Here is a 20,098-nt window from a genome sequence, read left to right as displayed (position 1 = left end):
CCACTTGGTCATGATGCATCGCATAGTTGCATGCATCAACGAACTTGGGTAGCTTATCATTAGCTTCCATACGGCCTAACCAACTCGGATTACTACTATAGTTAAGAGTTCTGTAACTAACGTTGTACAGTGACACTGTACAGTGACATTGCAGCGACCAGGAAGCATGCGGTTGCTTGCGGCCCCAACGGAAATGTGACACACATGCTGCCTTTCCTTGTCAGCGCGGAAAAATTAGCATGAAGCGCCGACGGCAGAAAAGGCAGCAGCCCGTCTTCAGGCTGATGTTGTGAAAGAAAACAACTTACAATGTGTGAGTGGATTAACGTGAAAATGAACTGAGAAACACGAGAGAGATGACTTGCAAAGAAAAAGCTGGCGAATTGAACATTTTGCAAAGGCGGGGGCCAAAAAGATAGCGATGCTCTGGATCGAGCCATGTACAGCGTAGTACGTCTGTCGTGCAGCTGTTTTATGCGTCGACAATCTAGCTAGCTAGCTTGGAGGTCCTTCCCGGATCCTGATGAGTTCCTGGACTTTAGGAATTGGGTGTTGTACTGCTGCATCGTGGTCATCAGTCCAGTCCAGCTACTAGCTCAGTAGACGGCCAGGTTGAGGAAAACTTTTGTGTGTGATGGATGGCGCACACTAACCACACCGACAGGCGCGTAGGCGTACACTCCTTGCGCAACAGCCGCCGCGACGCGACACCGTACCACCCCCTGAAAACTCTCGGCGTGCACATCAGCACGACGGCAGCAACCACCACCGGCGAACTAGCATCCTGGCAAGTGAAGTTAGCCCGGCGACACGGTAACGCCACGAGTTACTTGGCAAGTAACTCGTCCGCCACACGCGGCGCCGGGGCCTGAGGCTGACAGCGTCGACCGGCGGCGGCGACGACGACGACACGGCCTGCTCGCGTCAAGGCAGGAGGAGGATCGAGGGAGCCCGTCATTACTTCGGCCCGGGAACCCCGCCGACACTCGCAGCCGCAACGGCTCCCGACACACCCCCGGGCTGAGCCCGACCCCAGCGCGCGCGACCAGACGGTGACCTGCCTGGCTCGGTCCTCCTCCGCCCACACCTACCGCTCCAACGGCACGCTACAGCGCCCGGGCGTCGCAGGCCTACGCGCCACGAGGCGTGACATCCCCCACCACCATGTGACCGCGTCCCCCCCGAACCCAACCCCAATCCGTCCGTCCGTCCGCTCCGTGTCCGTGCGTGCGCCTCCCCGCTGTCCGTCCCCAGGCCGGTCGGGCCCGTGCGCCGGCCGCGCTCCTTCGAGCCTCCGCCTCCGCCTATTTATCCCGCGCGCCACCCGCCCCGCCGCTCCCATCACTCCCACACAGCTAGCTCCCCGTTGCCACTCGCAGCCAGCCAGCACAGCCTCCCGCAGCGTTCGCAATGGCGCGGCCCAGCAGCGCCGTCCTCTGCCCGGCGCTCATCTGCCTCCTCCTCCTGGCCACGGGCTCCCTCGCGCAGTCTCCCGCCGCCGCGCCAGCCAAGGCGCCGCCCAACTCCTCCAAGGCCACGCCGGCGCCGTCCGCCGACGCGTCCACCGCCCCCGCCGCCGCGCCGTCCACCACCGCCCCGGCCGCGCCCGCGCCCAAGTCCGCCTCCAAGGCCAGCCCGGCCCCGGCCGCCGCGCCGACCACCACCACCACCCCGGCCCCCGCCGCGGCGCCGACCAAGCCCAAGTCCAAGGCCCCCGCGCCCGCGCCCCCGGCAAAGGCCACCGCCCCGGCGCCCGCCGCTACTCCCCCCGCGGCCACGCCTCCCGCCACCGTCGAGGCGCCCGCGGCCGCGCCCCCCGCTCCCGTGCCGGAGGTCCCGGCCGCCGCGCCGGCGCCGGAGACCAAGCCCGCCGAGGCGCCCGCCCCCGCGCCCGCCAAGAAGAAGAAGCCGTCGTCGCCGCCCAAGAGCAAGAAGAAGAAGAAGGGCGCGTCCGCGCCTGCCCCGGCCGCTGAGGCCCCCGTCTCCAAGAAGCACAAGGCCGCCGACGCGCCCGCGACCGACGCCGAGGCCCCCGGGCCCAGCGGCGACGCCGCCGCCGCCGACACCGCGGTAAGCTACTCTTGCTTGCTTGCCGCATTTACCGTTCCTCGTGCTCCCTTGCATCATTTTCACACTGTGCGTAGCGAATTATCTATCTATCAGAGCTGACCACTGCTGAGGCACTGAGCTCAGTGCAAGTTTGCCGAACCCAAGAACGCGTGGTTTTTTCTTTCACATTGCGACGGGTGCGCGTGCCACCGTCGGTGGCAGGATGTAGCCGTTGGTGACGTACGGCAGCGCAGGGCCGCCTCTGGTTGTCCGCTTCTGCCGCTGCCATTCAACTTTTCACTGCGCTGGAGGGCCAAAGTGGAGCGATTTCAGATCTGACCACTACCAGCATGCATCTTTCTGACCACTACCGATTACGGAATTACCAAACCAGCACGACACGTACACGAACTGCGCCACCATGTTTGGTCAGCCTGACACGGACGCACGAACGAGCTTCTGCACAACTTCGCAGTCATAGTAGCTTGTGTTATCATATCAGCAGTAGCAGGATGAAAAAGTTACTGATGTGCTGACACTGTCAATGTTCTGCAGAGCGCCGCTGGGAGGACCGCGGGCGCGATCGCGTCGGCCGTCGCGGTGGCGCTGGGCGCGGCGGCGCTGCTCGCCTAGATCACGCGCCCGCCGGATGCTTTGCTCTAGCCTGTGACCCACAGGATTTGATGCTGCTGCTGGCCGTGCTACCCTTTTCCCGCTTTTTCCTCTTTTGTGTATTTTGTGAAAGGGGCCTGGCAGTGCCTTTACCTGTGTGTAGTGTAGTGTAGTAGGGCTCACATCGCATGGATTCACTTGTGCGGACGGGTGCATTCTTTTGCTTTAGGTCAGAGATGGTATGGGAGAGGGAGTGGCCAGAGGGGGCTCGTTCAGATTTATTTATATTTATATATCATTGTTATTGCTTCATTTCCACCCGTGGGCCACAACTTGCACAGTGCGCAGCTAGCTACGTTGTTCTGTAACCATAAGGTAGATAATATGATCGAAAGGTCAAACAAACATGCTTAACACACCAACATAGCTAGGGTGTGTTTGGATCCCGAAGGCTAAACTTTAGCTCCGTATAATTTTATCATTGAGAAGTATTAAAGATGGCTTGTTAGCTGAGGCGACTATAATTGATTGGACCACGGCAGACGCAAGGCCAGTCGGCCATTCCAACGGAGGGAACAAAAAGCCCTCGTCTCCGAGCTCTCTCACACCTGACTCTGACTTGATGGACCACGCCCGGAAACGCCACTGCCAACCGCACCATCAAGGAACCTCGTGACACCTATGCACGCAGCATTTCAGATTTGTTGCGTTGCTGCAGGTTCGGTTGGCCGTGGCTGCAAGTTTGTACACTCACTACCCGTGACAGGAGACCAACTGCTGCCCAGCACGTAGATTCGCTTGTAGCTAGCTAGCGGCGGCCTCTCCCGGCTCTACTCCCGTATCCTCCTCCAAATTCCAGTTACCGTTTCCCACCCAACCAGTGCCAGGACAGTCGCGACAAAGATTAGGCCTACTACTACTTGAACTCGAGGATCCGTGGCAGTCGTCGGTTAGCGTACTCATTGCGCCGAGAAGCTGGGCCGCGAGTGGCCAGTGTTCTGATCGGATGGAGGTTCAGGTTCAGAGACCTAGCAATGGTTATTAGCATGTGCAGACCACTACACTGTGTCTGCCTGGCTTGGTGGGCTATTGTCTGTTCAGGTCGCCCTGCTGGGCCTCGTGTACCTTCTGTATACGGCCTAGTTCGGTTGTTTAGATTGCTTGCTAGCACGTACAACCAAATGGGCCTATCTGACTTGCTGGGCCGGCGGCTGCTCCTGCCCTTAATTGTTATTACTGCTCTTGCTCGACACTAATTCATCCACACGTGCCCCCGTCCGGGCTAATTGTGAGAGGCACAAAGATCAGAAATTTATGAAGAAAAACTAGAGCTGGTATCTAAGAATCCGTCGTCTATTTCTCATTTCTGTTAATATTTTAACACGGCGCTCATAATCTCACGTAAGTAGACATAGGATACGCGCTTATCTTTTTTTCTAGTTGTGATAAATTTTAGTTATCATAATTACTCTACTCATTTCCACATTATTTTTATAGTGTTTTCACTTCGCATCGAACCCTCCTTATATGTGTTTAACGCATGTTTAATTGAGTCTTTAGTTTGAGCTACGTGTCGAATCTTCCGTAAATTAGTTTGAGCTATGATCAAGGAATGCGACTAGAAAGATGATGTTGAGTGGACCATAATGCGATGCGTGGCACAATCGGTTCCACAGAGCCGTGCTCTTAAGACAACGGCCTCGTCTAACGTGCACACAGCCCATCGGTGATGTATCGCTGAGTCGTGACGTATCACTGTTTTTTTTTAAATTTTGGTAATGTTAACCTTATTTTTTCGACGGTGTGATTTTACCCCTGCTTTACTTTAAAAAATAAAGGTACCGTTAACCCTGTTTTTAACTCTGCTAGCTGAAGGTCCACTAAAAGTATTGAAACGAAGTAGAAAAATATTCAAAGCAATGGGAAAAGACTCTAGTATCCCTAATTTTATCAAAAGCTTTCTTCTTACTCGGACCGGACCGAGCAGAACGACCTCCGCCACCGCTCCGCCGCCGCTCCGACCATCTCCGGTAGCCATTCCTTGATTCCTTCCGCAAGCAGCTGAGCCGCCCCCTCCCGCACTCCGCAACGTTCGACCGAGCCTTCCTCGGCCGGAATCGGCCCCGCCACCACCCGACCACCATTGATGCCGGCCGAGCTCCGCCCTGCATGTTGATCCGCTGCTCCGATCCCTTTCCTCGCCACTCGACCCTAAAAAAGGAACCACCAGTGAGCTATCATCCTCCCCGGCCCGTTCCCTCACCACCCCGTCGCGCTGCCGACGCCGGAAAGCGGCCCCGCCACTGCCGCATGCTCGTCGCAGGCCGCCCCAGCGTGGCCCTCCGCCTCGGCCTCCTTCGGCACGCTGGCCGTGGGCCACCCCGTTCCGCTGCCGGTCGGAGCTGCTGGCCGAGCCGTCGGCCATGGCCCCAGGTTGGCCATGGCTCGATTTTGGCCGGCCAGACCTCCTCTAGCCCGGGGGTTCTCGGTGGTCAGAGGTTGTTAGGGTTCAGGATTATTTGATATTAAGAAAGATAAAATCACATAGGATATATCTGCCCTTTTGCTACATATTTAACACTGTTAACTTCCAACAGAATAGGAGCATATTGAATCTTTGTTTTCAAAAAGCGAAGGCAAAATCGCAGAAAGCAAAAAAAGAAAGGGTAAAATCACCATTGGCACTCAAAAACAGGAGCAAGAATGCCGAAACCTCAATTTTTCCCCTTTAATGTCTATTCGCCAATCTGATAAAAACATAGCAAAGAAAGACAACGCCGAAGTTCATGACGAACTGCGGCTGGTAGCTAAGGTAATTCACGAGATGCCCCAGCAGCATGACCAAAACTACAATTCGATAAGCAGAAGATCGATCGAGGCATCATCAAGGAACAATCTTTTGAGCTTTAAGCCTGTCGATCCACGTGTTGAAGGACTTGACCGTGTCCCGGAAGTCGAGGAATCCGTGCTCCTTGCTCTTGTTCATGCTGTCCAGAATCTCCAGATCGAGACCGAACTGATCGGCCACGGCGTCGATGACCCACCAACTCGCGACCTCGTTCACCTCCGTCTCCACGAGCTCGTTCTCCGTGACGATCGCCGCCCAGACAGCCTCCTTACCGGCCATGGCCTCCGCGACCTGGAACCGGTTCTCCTCCCCCTCGTACCCCGCCCACTCCAAGCCGAAACGTCCGGCGAGCACCGGCCACAGCAGCTTCCACCTGTAGACATCCCCGTTGCTGCAGTTGAACGCCTCGTTCTTGGCCATCGGGTCGACGGCCGCCCAGATGTGTTGCTCGGCGATGAGGTCCGCGTCGGAGCCATTGTTGAACCCCTCCCAAGCGGCGCGGGATCCCGGCCACCGTAGCTTCACGCCCTCCTTGTGGCAGATGGCGGCGTAGACGCAGAGGCTGCAGACGACGTTTGCTTCGCTGCGTGGGGAGAACCCGAAGATGAGGTTCGGCCGGTGCACGGACCAGCCGGCGCGCCGGGCGACGGTGTCGAAGAGGATGTCCTCCTGGTCGTAGTAGAAGACGGGGATGTCGAGCCTCGGCATGTCCTCGGTGTAGGGCGGGTCATGGACGCGGGTCTTGGAACCGAGACGGCCGAAGTAGTGCTTGGTCCCTGTCTGGAGGCTGACATGGGCGAGCCTTGGGCAGCTGGAGACGACGACGGAGAGGACGTTGCGGAGCATGGCGGAGTTGGTCTCCCTGCTCTGAGCCTCCGTGGGGCGCCAGGACAAGGCGACGTAGAAGACGTGGGTGATGTCGGTGAGCGGCGCGAGCGCCTCGGCGGCGGCGGAGTAGTCGGTGAGGTCTACTTGTATGTGAGTCACGGAGGGAGACGGCGGCTGGAACCAAGGCGGCGGCGGGCGGCGGGAGAGCGCGTACACCTTCCATGGCCCGCCGGGGGTGTCCGGCAGCGGGAGGATGTCGACGAGGGAGGTCCCCACTATGCCGGTGGAGCCGACGACCAGCGCCACGCTCTGGAACTGGAAGGACTCGGACGAGGCGGCCCGATCACCCCGGCGCTTCCAGGCCGCGCCGACCGCGCCTGCCCACCACCAGCTCATGCTCACCGTTGTGCCTGTTACTCGGTGATTGAGCCGATGAGGAGCTGTAGCCTGTAGTTATAAATGCTGATGGACAGAGATGAAGACGACTTTTGGCTTGTTCGGTGATGTTTCAATTCAGCAATAGCACCCGGCCCTGGCAATAGCAGCACAAAGGGAACAAAAAAAACTTCTTTTTTGAACGCAAAAAGGGAGCAAAAAATTTGGCAGAGGCATCCAATCGCTATAGTACGCTTTAGTTTTACCGGACCCACTGACAAAAATGAAGCGCGGTCCCTTGAGTTTATAATCGTTGTTGGTTAGTGGAGTGATTGAGCCGAGAAGCTGGACTGCGAGTGTCGTCTATCTAATCGGATGTTCAGAATCAGACACAGCAAAGCCTATATGCACACCAAGTTACCAGGTGTGTCTGCCCAGCTTGGTGAGCTATCAGCTGTTCAAGTCGGCCTGCTGGGCCTTCTTTGCGTTCTATACGGCCTAGATCGTTGACTATATTAGCTGCTGATAGTACTTTTTGTCCCAGAAAAACTGCTGCCAATATGTACCACTGAATGGACCTAGCTGGCCTGCTGGGGCGACCGTCCAGGTTCTTGGATTACTGTTGTTCCCATGTTTGGGTGACAGACATGCGAAAAGATGCAGATCAAACTCGGCGCCCAAGGCACATGAAATTGATATGCTGACGTTTGTTTGGAGAGCGAGGTAGAATGGAACGGTTTAATTCCAGATTTTAGGGATGAGATGATTCTTCTCCTTTTAATGAAAAACGTGCTCAGGCGCGGTCGCTAAAAGGATGAGATGATTACATACTCTGTGTTTGGTTGAACGTGTGGAGTGGCTCTATTTCTCCTTTGGTTGGAGTAACATGAACGTGATGGTCTCCCATCTTAATTTGGCTATTTACTAACCATATTCGGCAAGGACTCTTTTATCGAATCTTAACTTTTTATTTTCTAATTCCAAAATTATATTATATTTATTAGTCGTATTTGATATGAACTCTTTGATTTTGTCTTAGACCTTGAGATCTTCAAAAAATTTAACGATATAAATCCTTCTATTTTTTAGATTAATATCAGAATTTCTAAACTCTCGGTAGATTCTTTTAACACTCTCTTATTAAAATAATAGATATTTCTATAATATAGTATTATTTGATATCTACATGGACCTTTTATTTTTTTATATTTCCATCCAAATTCATATATAATACTACAGACTTATATTGTATTAATTTCAAGTTAAACTATTGTATTCAACAAATTCTTTGAATTAATTTAAACCATTATGTCCTCGTAAAAATCAATGTTGTCTATTACTTTTTTCGGTTAGTGTAGCAATTTCAAAACTATTGTATTCAACAAATTCTTTGAATTAATTTAAACCATTATGTCCTCGTAAAAATCAATGTTGTCTATTACTTTTTCTGTTATTGTAGCAATTTCAATCTATATTTTTAAACATTACTTAAATAATTTTATTCCACATAGCCAATTTACATACATAATTTGCTTCCTAAACTCAACAGAAATCAAACTACCAATTTTTATTATTTAATCAAATATTATTTCTTTAATATTTGAATTCTAAATTTAACTATTTACTAATGGCATTCAGCATGTACTCTTTTGTCACGTGCTATTTTTTGTTAATTCTAAATTTATCTATTTAATAATTATATTTTTCCAACATAAATTCTTTGGTTAAGTCCTAATTTTTTTATTTCTTCAATTTCTAATTTTGCTATTTAATGATCGTATTCGGCTCTTTTATCAAGTCTTAATTTTTTAGTTCCAAAATTATATTATATTTATTAATAGTATTTGATATGGACTCTTTGATTTTGTCTAGATCGTTAGAAGTTCATAAAATCCAACAATGTAAATATTTCTATTTCTTAGATTAAATGAGAATTTCTAAACTTTATCGGCAAACATGGTGGCTTCTTTTAACTCTTCCTTATTAATGGGTACCAATTTCTCACAGTATGCCATTAATATTAATGCGACGTTCACCCATTTACATTTTAGGACTAACAACTAGAAAAAATAACAAAAGAGAAAAGCTAAACAATACCCGAGTGTTTCTTCCATCCTCATCACTTGATTTTTTTACACATCCGATCATCTCCTTTTGTCACTAGCGCCCGTCCAATCTCGATCTTGCCAGGTTTTGTTTTGTGTTTGTTGCTGACAATCCAGCTCCATAAGTAAGCAATAGGCTATTTTATTTTCAGGAGCCACACCCAACGGATCCATCCACATCAAATTCATTCTCAAAGTCGTCTTCTCATTTTCTCATACCCATCTCCTGGAGCGGAGAGGTGAGGCCATCCTAGGGACCGGCCGTCCACCCCCTTCTCAATCCACGATTTCTTTTTGCTGATTCCAAATGATGTCTTCTGTTCTCAGTCGGTCGGCCTCAGTAGATGGACTTTTTGCATGGAATTTTTGCGTGGGTTGATTCATAGAGATTTTTGTGTCAATCATATCTATTAGCCTTTGTTTTGCCCTTTTGCTATGTCCTTGTTCGCAAGGCAGCTGCTGATTCTTATATTTGCTTTGGGATTTTGGTTTCTCATAGTACGGCTTGCAAACCTGTTTATTTTTTTTTTGGGATTTGAGGGTTCCATGGGGGACGGTGTTCTCGCTATTTTGGAGGGGCAACTAGCTAATCCAATTTTTTATAGTGGTTTCATGTCGCACCCCCACACAATTTAGTTATGCGAGGTCAATTTGATAGGGTCATATGGTTTTGCTTTATGTTTGAGTTTTTCATTCAAAATGAGAAACGCGTTGATTGTGTTATATTTTGGTGCTATCCTTCTACACATTTTTTGTTTGCGTGTATAGCATCCTGTCAGACCCGGGGATACGGAGCTGTGTACATAACGTAGTTTAAACAGGATTAAGAGATAAAGCCCGCCTTATCTCTTATTTAAGTTATTTTCTACTCGTTTGGGTAGGAGATAAAGCTAGTCGACACAGAAGGAATCTATTCGAGATATATTCTGGTACGATTCCTTAGCTAGTATTGACTAGATCCATGTAACCCTGACCTCGCGGGGACCCCCTCAAAACATCTTATTCTACACCCAAGGCAATACAAACCACCACACAGGACGTAGGGTATTACGCACCTCACGGTCCGAACCTATCTAAGTCTTGTGTTCCTTGCACCTTCGAGTTTCTGATCTCAGCGTCTCCTCACCTAAACTTACCACCTTGGGCGTACCCCTAGGTGGGCAGCCGGTAAAACACCGACAGCTAGCGCGCCAGGTAGGGGAGCGCATCGAAGATCCACCGGCGAACTCGATGGCATCTTTCTAGTTCACCAGGTCAGTTCCCTCTCAAAGCACGACATTTGTTTTTGTCTCGTGGGTCTGCATCGCAGATGGTGCAGGCAGTTTCTGTCGATTCCTCATCGACATGAAGCCAAAAACTCCCGCGGCGGGTCCTCGCAGCAACCTTGACAAGTTCGTTCATGATCTCGACGACTTATCAATCCATGCATCCGCTGCAAGGATTGAGGTGGAGTCTACTTCCGGCGCGACTTCATCCGGCGCTGCATCAACTTTCCTTGGGTTGGACTTGTTCCAATCTAAGGATTCGCGTAGCCGATCACGACTCGGTCTACGCAATTTGGCCACTGATCTCCAGAAGGCCGACATGTCCGAGTCCCTCTCTTCTGCATTAGAGAAGGACTTGGACTGTCTGCTCCAACTTGGAGGGTCTGAAGCCACCGCACGTCGGGGGGCTTTGGGTTGTTTTGTTGCCAGCGATTTGATGATCACCTCCACCCCGAAGGGGTATTTCGTGCATTGGAAGGGAATGAAACCCTCTGATCTACTCGAGGCTGAGAATCGACTTGTGGTGCCTGTATTACACCTGCAGCATCCTCTAATCTATGTTTCGATTACTCAATTTAATATGTTGTTTACATTTAGGCTGAGACACAGTTAAGCTGAATTGACTTTGCAACAAACTTAGGACTGTCAATCTAGTATTCCTATAGAGCTATTCTTTTTATGCTGATAAACTTAGTTTCATGGACGATGTTCCTTGCGCCTCTGAATTTGTCCCTAGGGACAATGACATGAGGAAGCTCTATAAGCACTTAGACTAGATCAATATCTAGAAATTGCTAATTTGTACTATGGGACGTATAGTCAATTCTTTTACTACTTCCTATCAGTGTACATGTTTATCGAGTTCATAACTTATGAAATCATATTTTTTGGATGGTTATCGGATTAATATGATGGTTTAACACTATTCTATGTTTCTCACGGATGATGATAATACCCTGCTATTTTTTGTGTTCACAACATTTATTCTTCATGCATATATATATATATATATATATATATATATATATATATATATATATTTCTCTCACATAGTCACATACAGATCATCTGAAATGATAATATCACTGTCAATCGAATGTTATAGATAGATGTGTAATCGAAGTTCAGGTTTTAGTCTTTCTGATGTTCTTTTTGCTACACACAAATAATCAATCCTGGTTTTCTGATTTTTTTATTTTTGCACATTATTAGCATGACAGCTTCTCTTGCTGATCATGTGAACTGTTGTGCATAGCCATGTCTGATAATATTTCTAGATAAACATCATAAACAGACATCGTGGCACAATCTTGTGAAGCTTCATCTCGTCAATCCACGTGTTGAAGGACTTGACCGTGTTCCGGAAGCCAAGGAACCCATGCTCCTTGCTCTTGTTTATGCTGTCCAGGAAGGCCCGGTTAGCTCCAAACTGACAGAACTGCGCTTCGACGAGCCACCAACTGGCGACCTCGTTTAGCTGTGTCTCCACGAGCTCGTTCTCCTTGGCGATCACCGCCCGGACGTCCTCCATCCCGGCACTACTACAAAAATTATTTTTTTTAAACCGGGTCAAAAAGTAATCCGCTCCTGCAGCAGGGGTACTCTAGCATCCGATCCGCTCCTAGAAAAGTATTTTTAGAAGCGGATTACTCCATCACCCGCCCCTTCAAATGGATATTATTTTCAGGGATGGGTCATAGCATCATCCGCCTCTAAAAATATCATTTTTAGAGGCGGGTGATGCCACCAGCTGTCCCTAAAAATGGTGGTATTTATAGGAACGGATAATAGCATCACCCGTTTCTAAAAATATATTTTTAGGGGCGGGTGATGTCATAACCCACCTTAAAAATAGTTCCACGTAAAAAAATTCATAACGTTTTCATTTAATCTCGGATGAAGTCAAAACTTTATATCAAAATTATAGAGAATGATTAGATCTAAAACTTTGTAGTTAATAAGTTTTTCATTTAACATCATTTAGTTGTCTAAAAAAATATTGTGATCCTACGTATGGCTATGACTATATAGTATCTTATACAAATCAAGTCATAATTTGAGATTTCAACAATTTTAACCTTTATATACACTAAAATATACTTGACATATTTTTTTATCTATAACTCATAGTAACCATAGTAACCATGGTGCAGAGTTTCACCTTTTTTATTTCTTTTGCTATATGTAAAAGATTTTAAATAAATTTTCGGAATAAAATTGGAAAATACTTTTAGAGGCGGGTGGTGGCGTCACCTGCCTCTAGAAATGATTTATAGGGGCAGGTGATGGCGTCACCCATCCTATAAATCACTTTCAGAGTTAATATAATAGAATAACATATCCTATAGATTTATGAGTGATTGTATAGTGTGGTGGAGAGGAAGGTACGCGCGAGGCTTAGAGGTACGCGGTTCGAACTCGGGATGCAAGTATATATGTTTCGTCAAAAAATTGTAACTCGATAGCACGGGAGCTTGTGGTGGTGGTTGTTTCGCTGCAATATTTTTTCTTTTATTTTGCTATCTTCAATATTTTTTAATTTTTTTATTTTCTGGGAATCAATTTGTAGGGACGGGTCATGCGGTGACCCGTCACTACAAATCGATTTCTGGAGACGGATCACGCGATTCAAACCCCGGGTGATGCAAGTGTGTATATTTTATAAAAAATTGTAACTCGATAGTATAGGGGCTTGTGGTGGTGGCTGGTTCGCTGCAATATTTTTTTCTTTTTTCTTTTGCTATTTTTAATTTTTTTCGTTTTCTGAAAATCAATTTGCAGGGATGGGTCATGTCTTAACCCGCCCCTACAAATCGATTTCTAAGTACGGACCATGCCGTGACCCGCCCCTATAAAATAATTTCTTCGTGGTCCGCCTCAAGAAATTATTTTTAGGGACGGACGTGTTACACGCCTCTAAAAATTGTATTTTTAGCTACGAGAAATAGGGTACCACATTGTACCTAAAATTACGTTTTTACCCGCTCTTACTAATATCTTTTTTTTATAGTGCGGCCATGGCCTCTGCGACCTTGAACCGGTTCTCCTCCCCCTCGTACCCCGCCCACTCCAGCCCAAAACGTCCGGCGAGTACCGGCCACAGCAGCTTCCACGTGTAGACGTCCCGTTGCTGCAGTTGAACGCCTCGTTCTTGGCCATCGGGTCGACGGCCGCCCAAATCTGCTGCTCCGACACGAGGTCCGCGTCGGAGGCGTTGTCGAACCCCTCCCACGCGCCACGGGTTCCCGGCCACCGGACCACGGCGCGGACGTCCTCCGAGCGGCAGATGGCGGCGTACACGCAGAGGCTGCAGACCACGTTCATGGCGCTGCGAGGGGCGAACCCGAGGATGAGCCTGGGGCGGTGCACGGACCAGCTGACGCCGCCGCGCCGGGAGACGGCGTCGACGAGGATGTCCTCCTGGTCGTAGTAGAAGTCGGGGCAGTCCAGGCGCGGCATGTCCTCGGTGTAGGGCGGTTCCGGGAGGGGGACCCTACCGATGGCCTCGAAGGACCCGACGTAGTGCTTGGTGCCGGTCTGGAGGCAGACGTGGGCGAGCGCGGGGCAGGTGGGGACGACGGCGGAGAGCACGTTGCGGAGCATGGCGGCGTTGGCCTCCCGGTTCTGGGCATCCGTGGGGCGCGAGGACCAGGCCACGTAGAAGACGTGGGTGATGTCGGTGAGCGGCGCGTGGGCCTCGGCGACGGCGGGGGAGTCGGTGAGGTCGACGTGTACGTGCGTGACGGAGGAGGGCGAACGTGATGGGTACCATGGCGGGGGTGGACGGGGGGAGAGCGCGTAGACCTTCCATGGCCCGCCGGGGGTGTCCGGCTGCGGGAGGATGTCGACGAGTGAGGCGCCCACTACGCCGGTGGAGCCGACGACGAGCGCCACGCTCTGGACCTGGAAGGACCGGTGGGACGCGGCGGCGCGGTCGCCCCGGCGCTTGCTCACCTCACCGACCGCGCGTTCCCACCACCAGCTCATGCTCATTCGCTGCACAGCACGTGTTGTCACGGAATAATTGATGCTTCGGTGGATGCAGAGGGATACCTAGAGATTTGTTTGATTGTTCCTTGAAAGAAATTGCGGTGATTTGCTTGCTTGCTTTTCTGGATGGAACTGATGAGCTGGCTTATTTATTTTTTGGAAAAGAAATTGATTTGTTTGATGGTAACGTTTAGGTATAGGTTCGTTGTAAAGTCTCACTCCGCATTGAAAGCTCTCAATTCAGCATTGAAAGATTGCAATAGCACATGTGAAAAACGAGGGGGAAAAAGTTTCGGCACATCTTTATGACCAGCAGACTAAAGGGTTCAAATCACTTTATTTAGATAAAGGTAAAGTGAATTATAATTTGGAACAGAGCGAGAGTAACGTATTTCCAAAAAACGAAAACTTGGATTGCTTATGACCACCTTCCATCCTCCATTTCCATTTCCATTTTGAGTCTGCGTCCCCATGCGACTGCGAGAGTCTAGCGACCTCACAATGGCCATGAGCTGCAATGCTCGCCTTGCCGTTACTGCTATCTTGATCACCTTTCGTTTCAGGAAAAGAAAGAATAAAATTCTTTGGTCACCTTGCGAATACAGATTTTCTAAGACCAAAACTGGTTGACAATTCGTATACAGAGTGTGTGTGATAAAAACGAGCTAGGTCGGTCGTTCAATTGTGACCGGATTGGAGCTCTGGTTTTGCTAACCAAATACGGTAACGTGACTGAGGAAAGAGCGAGAGGGAAAATGGGTCTGACGCTTACCGTCTGCCGTGATTTAATCTCATCTTCATATTTGTAAATTCATCGTTTCCAACAGGTTTTGTTATGTGATGCTATTGTGGTAACTTACAAGAGGATCCAGTGGAAATAAAGTGGAAGTGATCGAATCATCATTGGGGATGAGAAGAAAGAAAAAAGTTATTTGTAGGAGAAGTCACTATTTTTCATAAGAAAAAAGTTATTTGTAGGAGAAGTCACTATTTTTCATAAGAAAAGTCTAAAACCAAACTAAGGGAAAATAAAAAAAGAATTATGTAGGTAGGAATGCAATCCTGTACGGAAATTTTTGTATGCCTCTTTAGAATAAAAAAAAAGAAGCTCATCATATGGAATTCCTATGAGATGGTTGATCCAATAGGAATTTCATGAGCGGTTCGTTTAAAATAAATCCAGAAATGGTTGATCCTAGGCACACATTAGTAATCCTTTTTCATATGTCCCAGCACTCCATTTAAAACTACCCTGTACGTCTGCAACTCAAAACGACTGGGACAGACATCTTTTTTTTTCTTCGAGAGGAACTTGGACAAACATCTAATGGGCCTAAAAAAGCAACCAATGCAGGTGGGCTTAATGAATCCAGCCCAGTTGCCTGTCTGGCCCGAAAACAGGAACATTTTGCGATGCTCCACATTTGAGCCTGTATCTAGTTCTAGCGCACCCCTCAAAAAAAAAAATCTAATCCTAGCGCAGAAACAGCAATTCAAGGCAGAGTTTCCCTGCAATTTTTTTCCTCTTCTTCGGGATGCAACTTTATAACAATGGGAAACAAGTGCCGTGGCAAATCGACACGTGAGGACTGAATTGCAGACTTGGAGAGAGAGACAGAGAGCAGCACTTCCCAAAAGCCGTCCTCCATCAGGATTATTGGTCATCCATCTCCATCCAGAAGGGCAGAAAAAAAAATGCAAACCAGGCAACGTGAGCTTCTGTTGCAGAATAGAATACTTGATCAACAACAGGTCGACGTCCATGATTGAATTGGAGAGGGCAGATCAGCCTAGCTGTTCCGTGTTTCTTTCTACTTCGTCGGACGCAGAACTGGGCCCCAAAATCAGATTTTTCAATCAAGAGCCAATCAGTTGAGTTGTGAAAGATGCTAGCAACCACCAATGAGGATAAGCAAACAGAGAAGACCAAACAGAGAAGACGTGCCTTCCTTGAGCTCGAGGTAAAATGAAGCCCGCGACAAAGTGAACCATGATGATTGACGAGCATAGCTGAAATACAAGCTGTGCCCAAGGTTTTCCCATCCCGGCAAAGGAAAAACTGCACTGAAAAGATGGAGCGTCCGAGGTGATATTGGTCTTGTATGACTCTGATCAGTGACATCGTTGCTTGTAGATACCAAATTCCTGGAAATGTGTGGCAGAAAAGACTTGGGGGCTGTTTGGTTGCCTGCCTTAGGCGCCACACCGCGCCTAACCGCCATAAGGTGTGGCATGGCGCGGCGTCCTAGGCAGGCATTCAAACAGCCCCCCTTGCTGCCGCCGGTGTCATCAGCTACTCTGATTGCTCCCGTATTCAAGAAAGCATAAAGATTTGAAGGCAAGCAAGACACTGATTAATGCTGATGCGAAAGGTTTCGGTGACTTCTCAACATGTAGAACCATCTCCAGCATGTTGCAGCAAAAGGAACAGACGCATAATACTAGCAAACAAAGAACAACTATCATTTCAGACTTCAAAGGATGCAAAGACGGGATGGGGTCAAAATTGATAGTTAACGATAACAGCAATTTCAAGAGTGGTGATGATCTTAGTGAAAACATTTTCAATCGGTAATTCAGTGCCAACACTGTTTCGGGGAAACTACTGCTAAGTGCTAAAAAAGAATAGCTTATCTGCAATGTGCTGATCTCTAATAACATATTTACTGACAAAAGGAACAATTGACGGTCACAAACAAAGTACTAGCAATTCAGGGTTACAACTTACGAGAATGTGCAGCAGGTAAAACCTGTTGTCTGAATCAACCGATTCACAGATAAAGCAATGCTCGTAATGAAAAATTTCAGTTAGTGATTCAATACCCACACAATTAACAATTTCAATGAAACTAATGGTGAACAAGAATAACTTATTTGCAATGTGTTGATCTTTATTTGGCCCTAATATACAACAGTATACAACATGCAAACCTGGCAAAGATAGCAAATTGTATGAAATGGAACTAAATTACAAACGAACTGGAACTTGATAAACGAGCAAGATAATAAGATGCTGAATGATGTGAAACAACAGCAGAGACCTAAATTGCAGGGAAGAATTATGGAACAATCTTGAAGACCTTGAGCTTCTCGATCCATGTGTTGAATGAGTTGACGGTGTTCCTGAAGCCGAGGAAGCCATGCTCCTTGCTCTTGTTCATGCTGTCCAAATGCTCGAACTCGACACCCAACACAGCATCGACGAACCACCAATTGGTGATCTCGTCGAGCTCTGTAGACGTAAGCTCATTCTCCCTGATAATCTCCGCCCAGACCGCCTCCTTCCCGGCCATGGCGTCCTCGAGCTTGAACCTGCTGTCCTCCCCTTCGTAGCCAGCCCATTCGACCCCGAAATGGTCCGCCAGTATCGGCCAGAGGTTCTTCCACTTGTAGAGATCACCGTTGCTGCAATTGAAGGTCTCGTTCTTGGCGAACGGGTCGACGGCGGCCCAGATCTCGTGCTCGGCGATGAGGTCCGCGTCGGAGGCGTCGCTGAATCCCTCCCACGCGACCCGGGACCCGGGCCACCGCAGCTTGGCGCCCTCCTTCCTGCAGATGGCGGCGTAGACGCAGAGGCTGCCGACGACGTTCATGGCGCTCCGCGGGGAGTACCCGAAGACGGTGGTGGGCCGGTGCACGGACCAGCTGACGGCCCCGCCGCGGCGTGAGACCTCCTCGAAGAGGACGTCCTCCATGTCGTAGTAGAAGTTGGGGCATCCGAGGCGCGGCATGTCCTCGGTGAAGGGCGGGTCCGGGAACTCGACCCTGCCGAGCGCCTCGAAGGGCCCGACGTAGTGCTTGCGGCCGGTCTGGAGGCAGACGTGGACGAGCGCGGGGCAGTTGGGGACGACGACGGAGAGGACGTTGCGGAGCATGGCGGCGTTGGCCTCCCGGTTCTCGGCCTCGGTGCCGCGGGCGGTCCAGGCGACGTAGAAGACGTGGGTGATGTCGGTGAGCGGGGCGAGGGCCCCGGCGACGGCGGCGGCGTCGGCGAGGTCGAGGTGGAGGTTCGCGACGGCGGGGGATTGCGGCGGGGACCAGGGCGGGAGCGGGCGGCGCGAGAGCGCGTAGACCTTCCAGGGTCCGCCCGGGGTGTCGGCGAGCGGGAGGATGTCGAGGAGGGAGGTGCCGACGATGCCGGTGGAGCCGACGACGAGGGCGACGCTCTGGTAGGCGGGCTCCGCCGCCGCCGCCTGCTCGTCCTGGCGCTTCTTGACCGCGCCGATCGCGCCGGTCCACCACCAGCTCATCGTGACCCCGGGTGGATCCGGCGGCCGCCGCGCGGTTGGAGGGGAGGGAGGCGGGGGGATCGGTCGGGTCGGGGAGGAGAAGAGCCGAAGAGCAGAGCAGGGAGGCGGTCTGGTTTGGATATGTGCTGGACTCGACTCGGCTGGCTGCTGGGCCCGGGTGAATAATTGGGGTCGGGTTGTTGGCTGCGCTGGAGCTGCCCGCGGGCGTTTTGCCGTGCGCCGATTCGGATCTCCTCTCCTCTCGACTCTGCGCGCAGCCACCTCAGGCCTCAGCGTTCCAGCCTTCCAGGGAAAGGGAACCCTGGCCCAGCAAGAACCATGTGCCCGCGTGGGGGGTGGTTTTGCACAAGGACAAGGGTATCCTCCCACACATGGATTCTCGAGGCGGCAGCGGTCATCCCGTGAGCTGCCAAGCAAGCGCAGGCCCAGCTGTGGGCTACAGACGGAGCCGACTGTTCTTCTTCGGGCAGCTCGCAGCAAGTCATCTCCCCTGAATTGACAAGCTCTGGGTCAAGCTACGAGCTACCGGTAGCTCTTCTTCAGGTAGCATCGGCACAAAACTACATCGCCCGTCCACCGTCTGCGTGTCGATACGTCGTCTGCAACGAGTGTGGAATCGAGGTTCATTGCATCGTCGTCCACCGTCCATTCTTGGGTTGCGGCAACGACGCTTGGGCGAACGGGCGCCCAGGATTTGATTGGTGTCTGCTGCAGAAGTTTGGCAGAAACTGGTGGCCGGGACGGGACGCACAAGATGGTGAATACTTACTAGCTGACGATCGTGTTGTCATGGTATTTCTTGCGATCGTCGGTGGATCTCCGGGTAAAAATTTAATTTAAGCTTGCTGGATGAGGTGACGATGTCGTCATTTTCTTCTTGGAGCGTCGCTTTGGAGGTCTCTCGGTCTGATTTTGCTACCTCAGCGGCATCATACGATTCGGACGTCAAATTTATAAGAAGACGATAGATGTGATGATTTGGTGCTGCACTAAGAGTGTACAAAGATGAAACTTGGACGAAGAGAAGGCTTAATCTTCTTTATTTCTTTCTTTATTTTAGAGTTTTCCTTCTTATATTGTAAGATCCTCGTTTGAAGTTTAGAGTCCAAAAACTCTTATAACCATTAGTGCATCTTGTAACCATTAGCTATAGACATTCACGTATGAATGTTTGAGCTCGGGACTTTCAAAAAAATGTCGTGCTCAGTCCAAGCGACGACGGCTTTGTTCAATCTTGATCAATCTGGTTTTACGCAGCCCAGTTAAATCCAGCCCGACCAAACCAAGCCATGCCTCGAGCCTTCAGCCCATATATCTCCATGGACTCGGAAAGTACTTCAGCCCATATTATATCTTCACGAATGAACGAACTACCTCTGCATTCCCCCACCACCACTTTTTGGCACAAATGCATCTCGGCTTGACCGCTTGAGTATTGCACAGGCAAATCAAGTGGTAACACTTGCACAATATGCAATGCACGTTCCTATTTATATCCGAGTCTATCCGTGTTCGAATCCAAATCCGATAGAAAATAGGAAAATAAATACAATATTAGTGATATCCGTTTACATCCCTAAATAGTATCGCACAGGCAAATCAAGTGGTAACTTAAGTGGTAACATGAACACAATATGCACGTAGATCACCAAATTAAATTACGCGTGGCAAACGATAAGGTGCTGGTTCAGAATTCTTTGTAATAATAACGCTATCGCAAACGTAATTAGAAAGCTTCGAGAGAAGGTGCGCCACCGCCGGAAGTTTGGATTCGTC

At 49.8% G+C, this 20,098-nt stretch overlaps 2 protein-coding genes, 1 long non-coding RNA gene and 1 pseudogene across 3 annotated transcripts; 1 reads left to right on the top strand and 3 right to left on the bottom strand.

Annotated features, from left to right (window-relative positions):
- Positions 1-1,821: 1,821 nt before the first annotated feature.
- Positions 1,822-2,973, top strand: LOC112876796. The gene is made up of 2 exons (XR_003225371.1): positions 1,822-2,070; positions 2,605-2,973. It is a non-coding gene; the product is annotated as an uncharacterized LOC112876796 (long non-coding RNA).
- A 2,373-nt stretch (positions 2,974-5,346) lies between these two features.
- LOC112874862 (3-oxo-Delta(4,5)-steroid 5-beta-reductase-like) lies at positions 5,347-6,795 on the bottom strand. Its single transcript, XM_025938424.1, has one exon. It carries the CDS (start codon positions 6,731-6,733, stop codon positions 5,546-5,548), a length of 1,188 nt encoding a protein of 395 aa, XP_025794209.1. The 5' UTR covers positions 6,734-6,795; the 3' UTR covers positions 5,347-5,545.
- A 4,332-nt stretch (positions 6,796-11,127) lies between these two features.
- LOC112873240 lies at positions 11,128-14,096 on the bottom strand (annotated as a pseudogene).
- A 2,820-nt stretch (positions 14,097-16,916) lies between these two features.
- LOC112874863 (3-oxo-Delta(4,5)-steroid 5-beta-reductase-like) lies at positions 16,917-18,443 on the bottom strand. The gene has a single exon (XM_025938426.1). It carries the CDS (start codon positions 18,320-18,322, stop codon positions 17,132-17,134), a length of 1,191 nt encoding a protein of 396 aa, XP_025794211.1. The 5' UTR covers positions 18,323-18,443; the 3' UTR covers positions 16,917-17,131.
- Between the last annotated feature and the right edge of the window lie 1,655 nt (positions 18,444-20,098).

Source organism: Panicum hallii, chromosome 9 (assembly GCF_002211085.1).
Source record: "Panicum hallii strain FIL2 chromosome 9, PHallii_v3.1, whole genome shotgun sequence".
NCBI lineage: Eukaryota > Viridiplantae > Streptophyta > Magnoliopsida > Poales > Poaceae > Panicum > Panicum hallii.
Note: the sequence above shows the minus strand (reverse complement) of the source record. Positions and strands in the feature narration are given on the sequence as shown.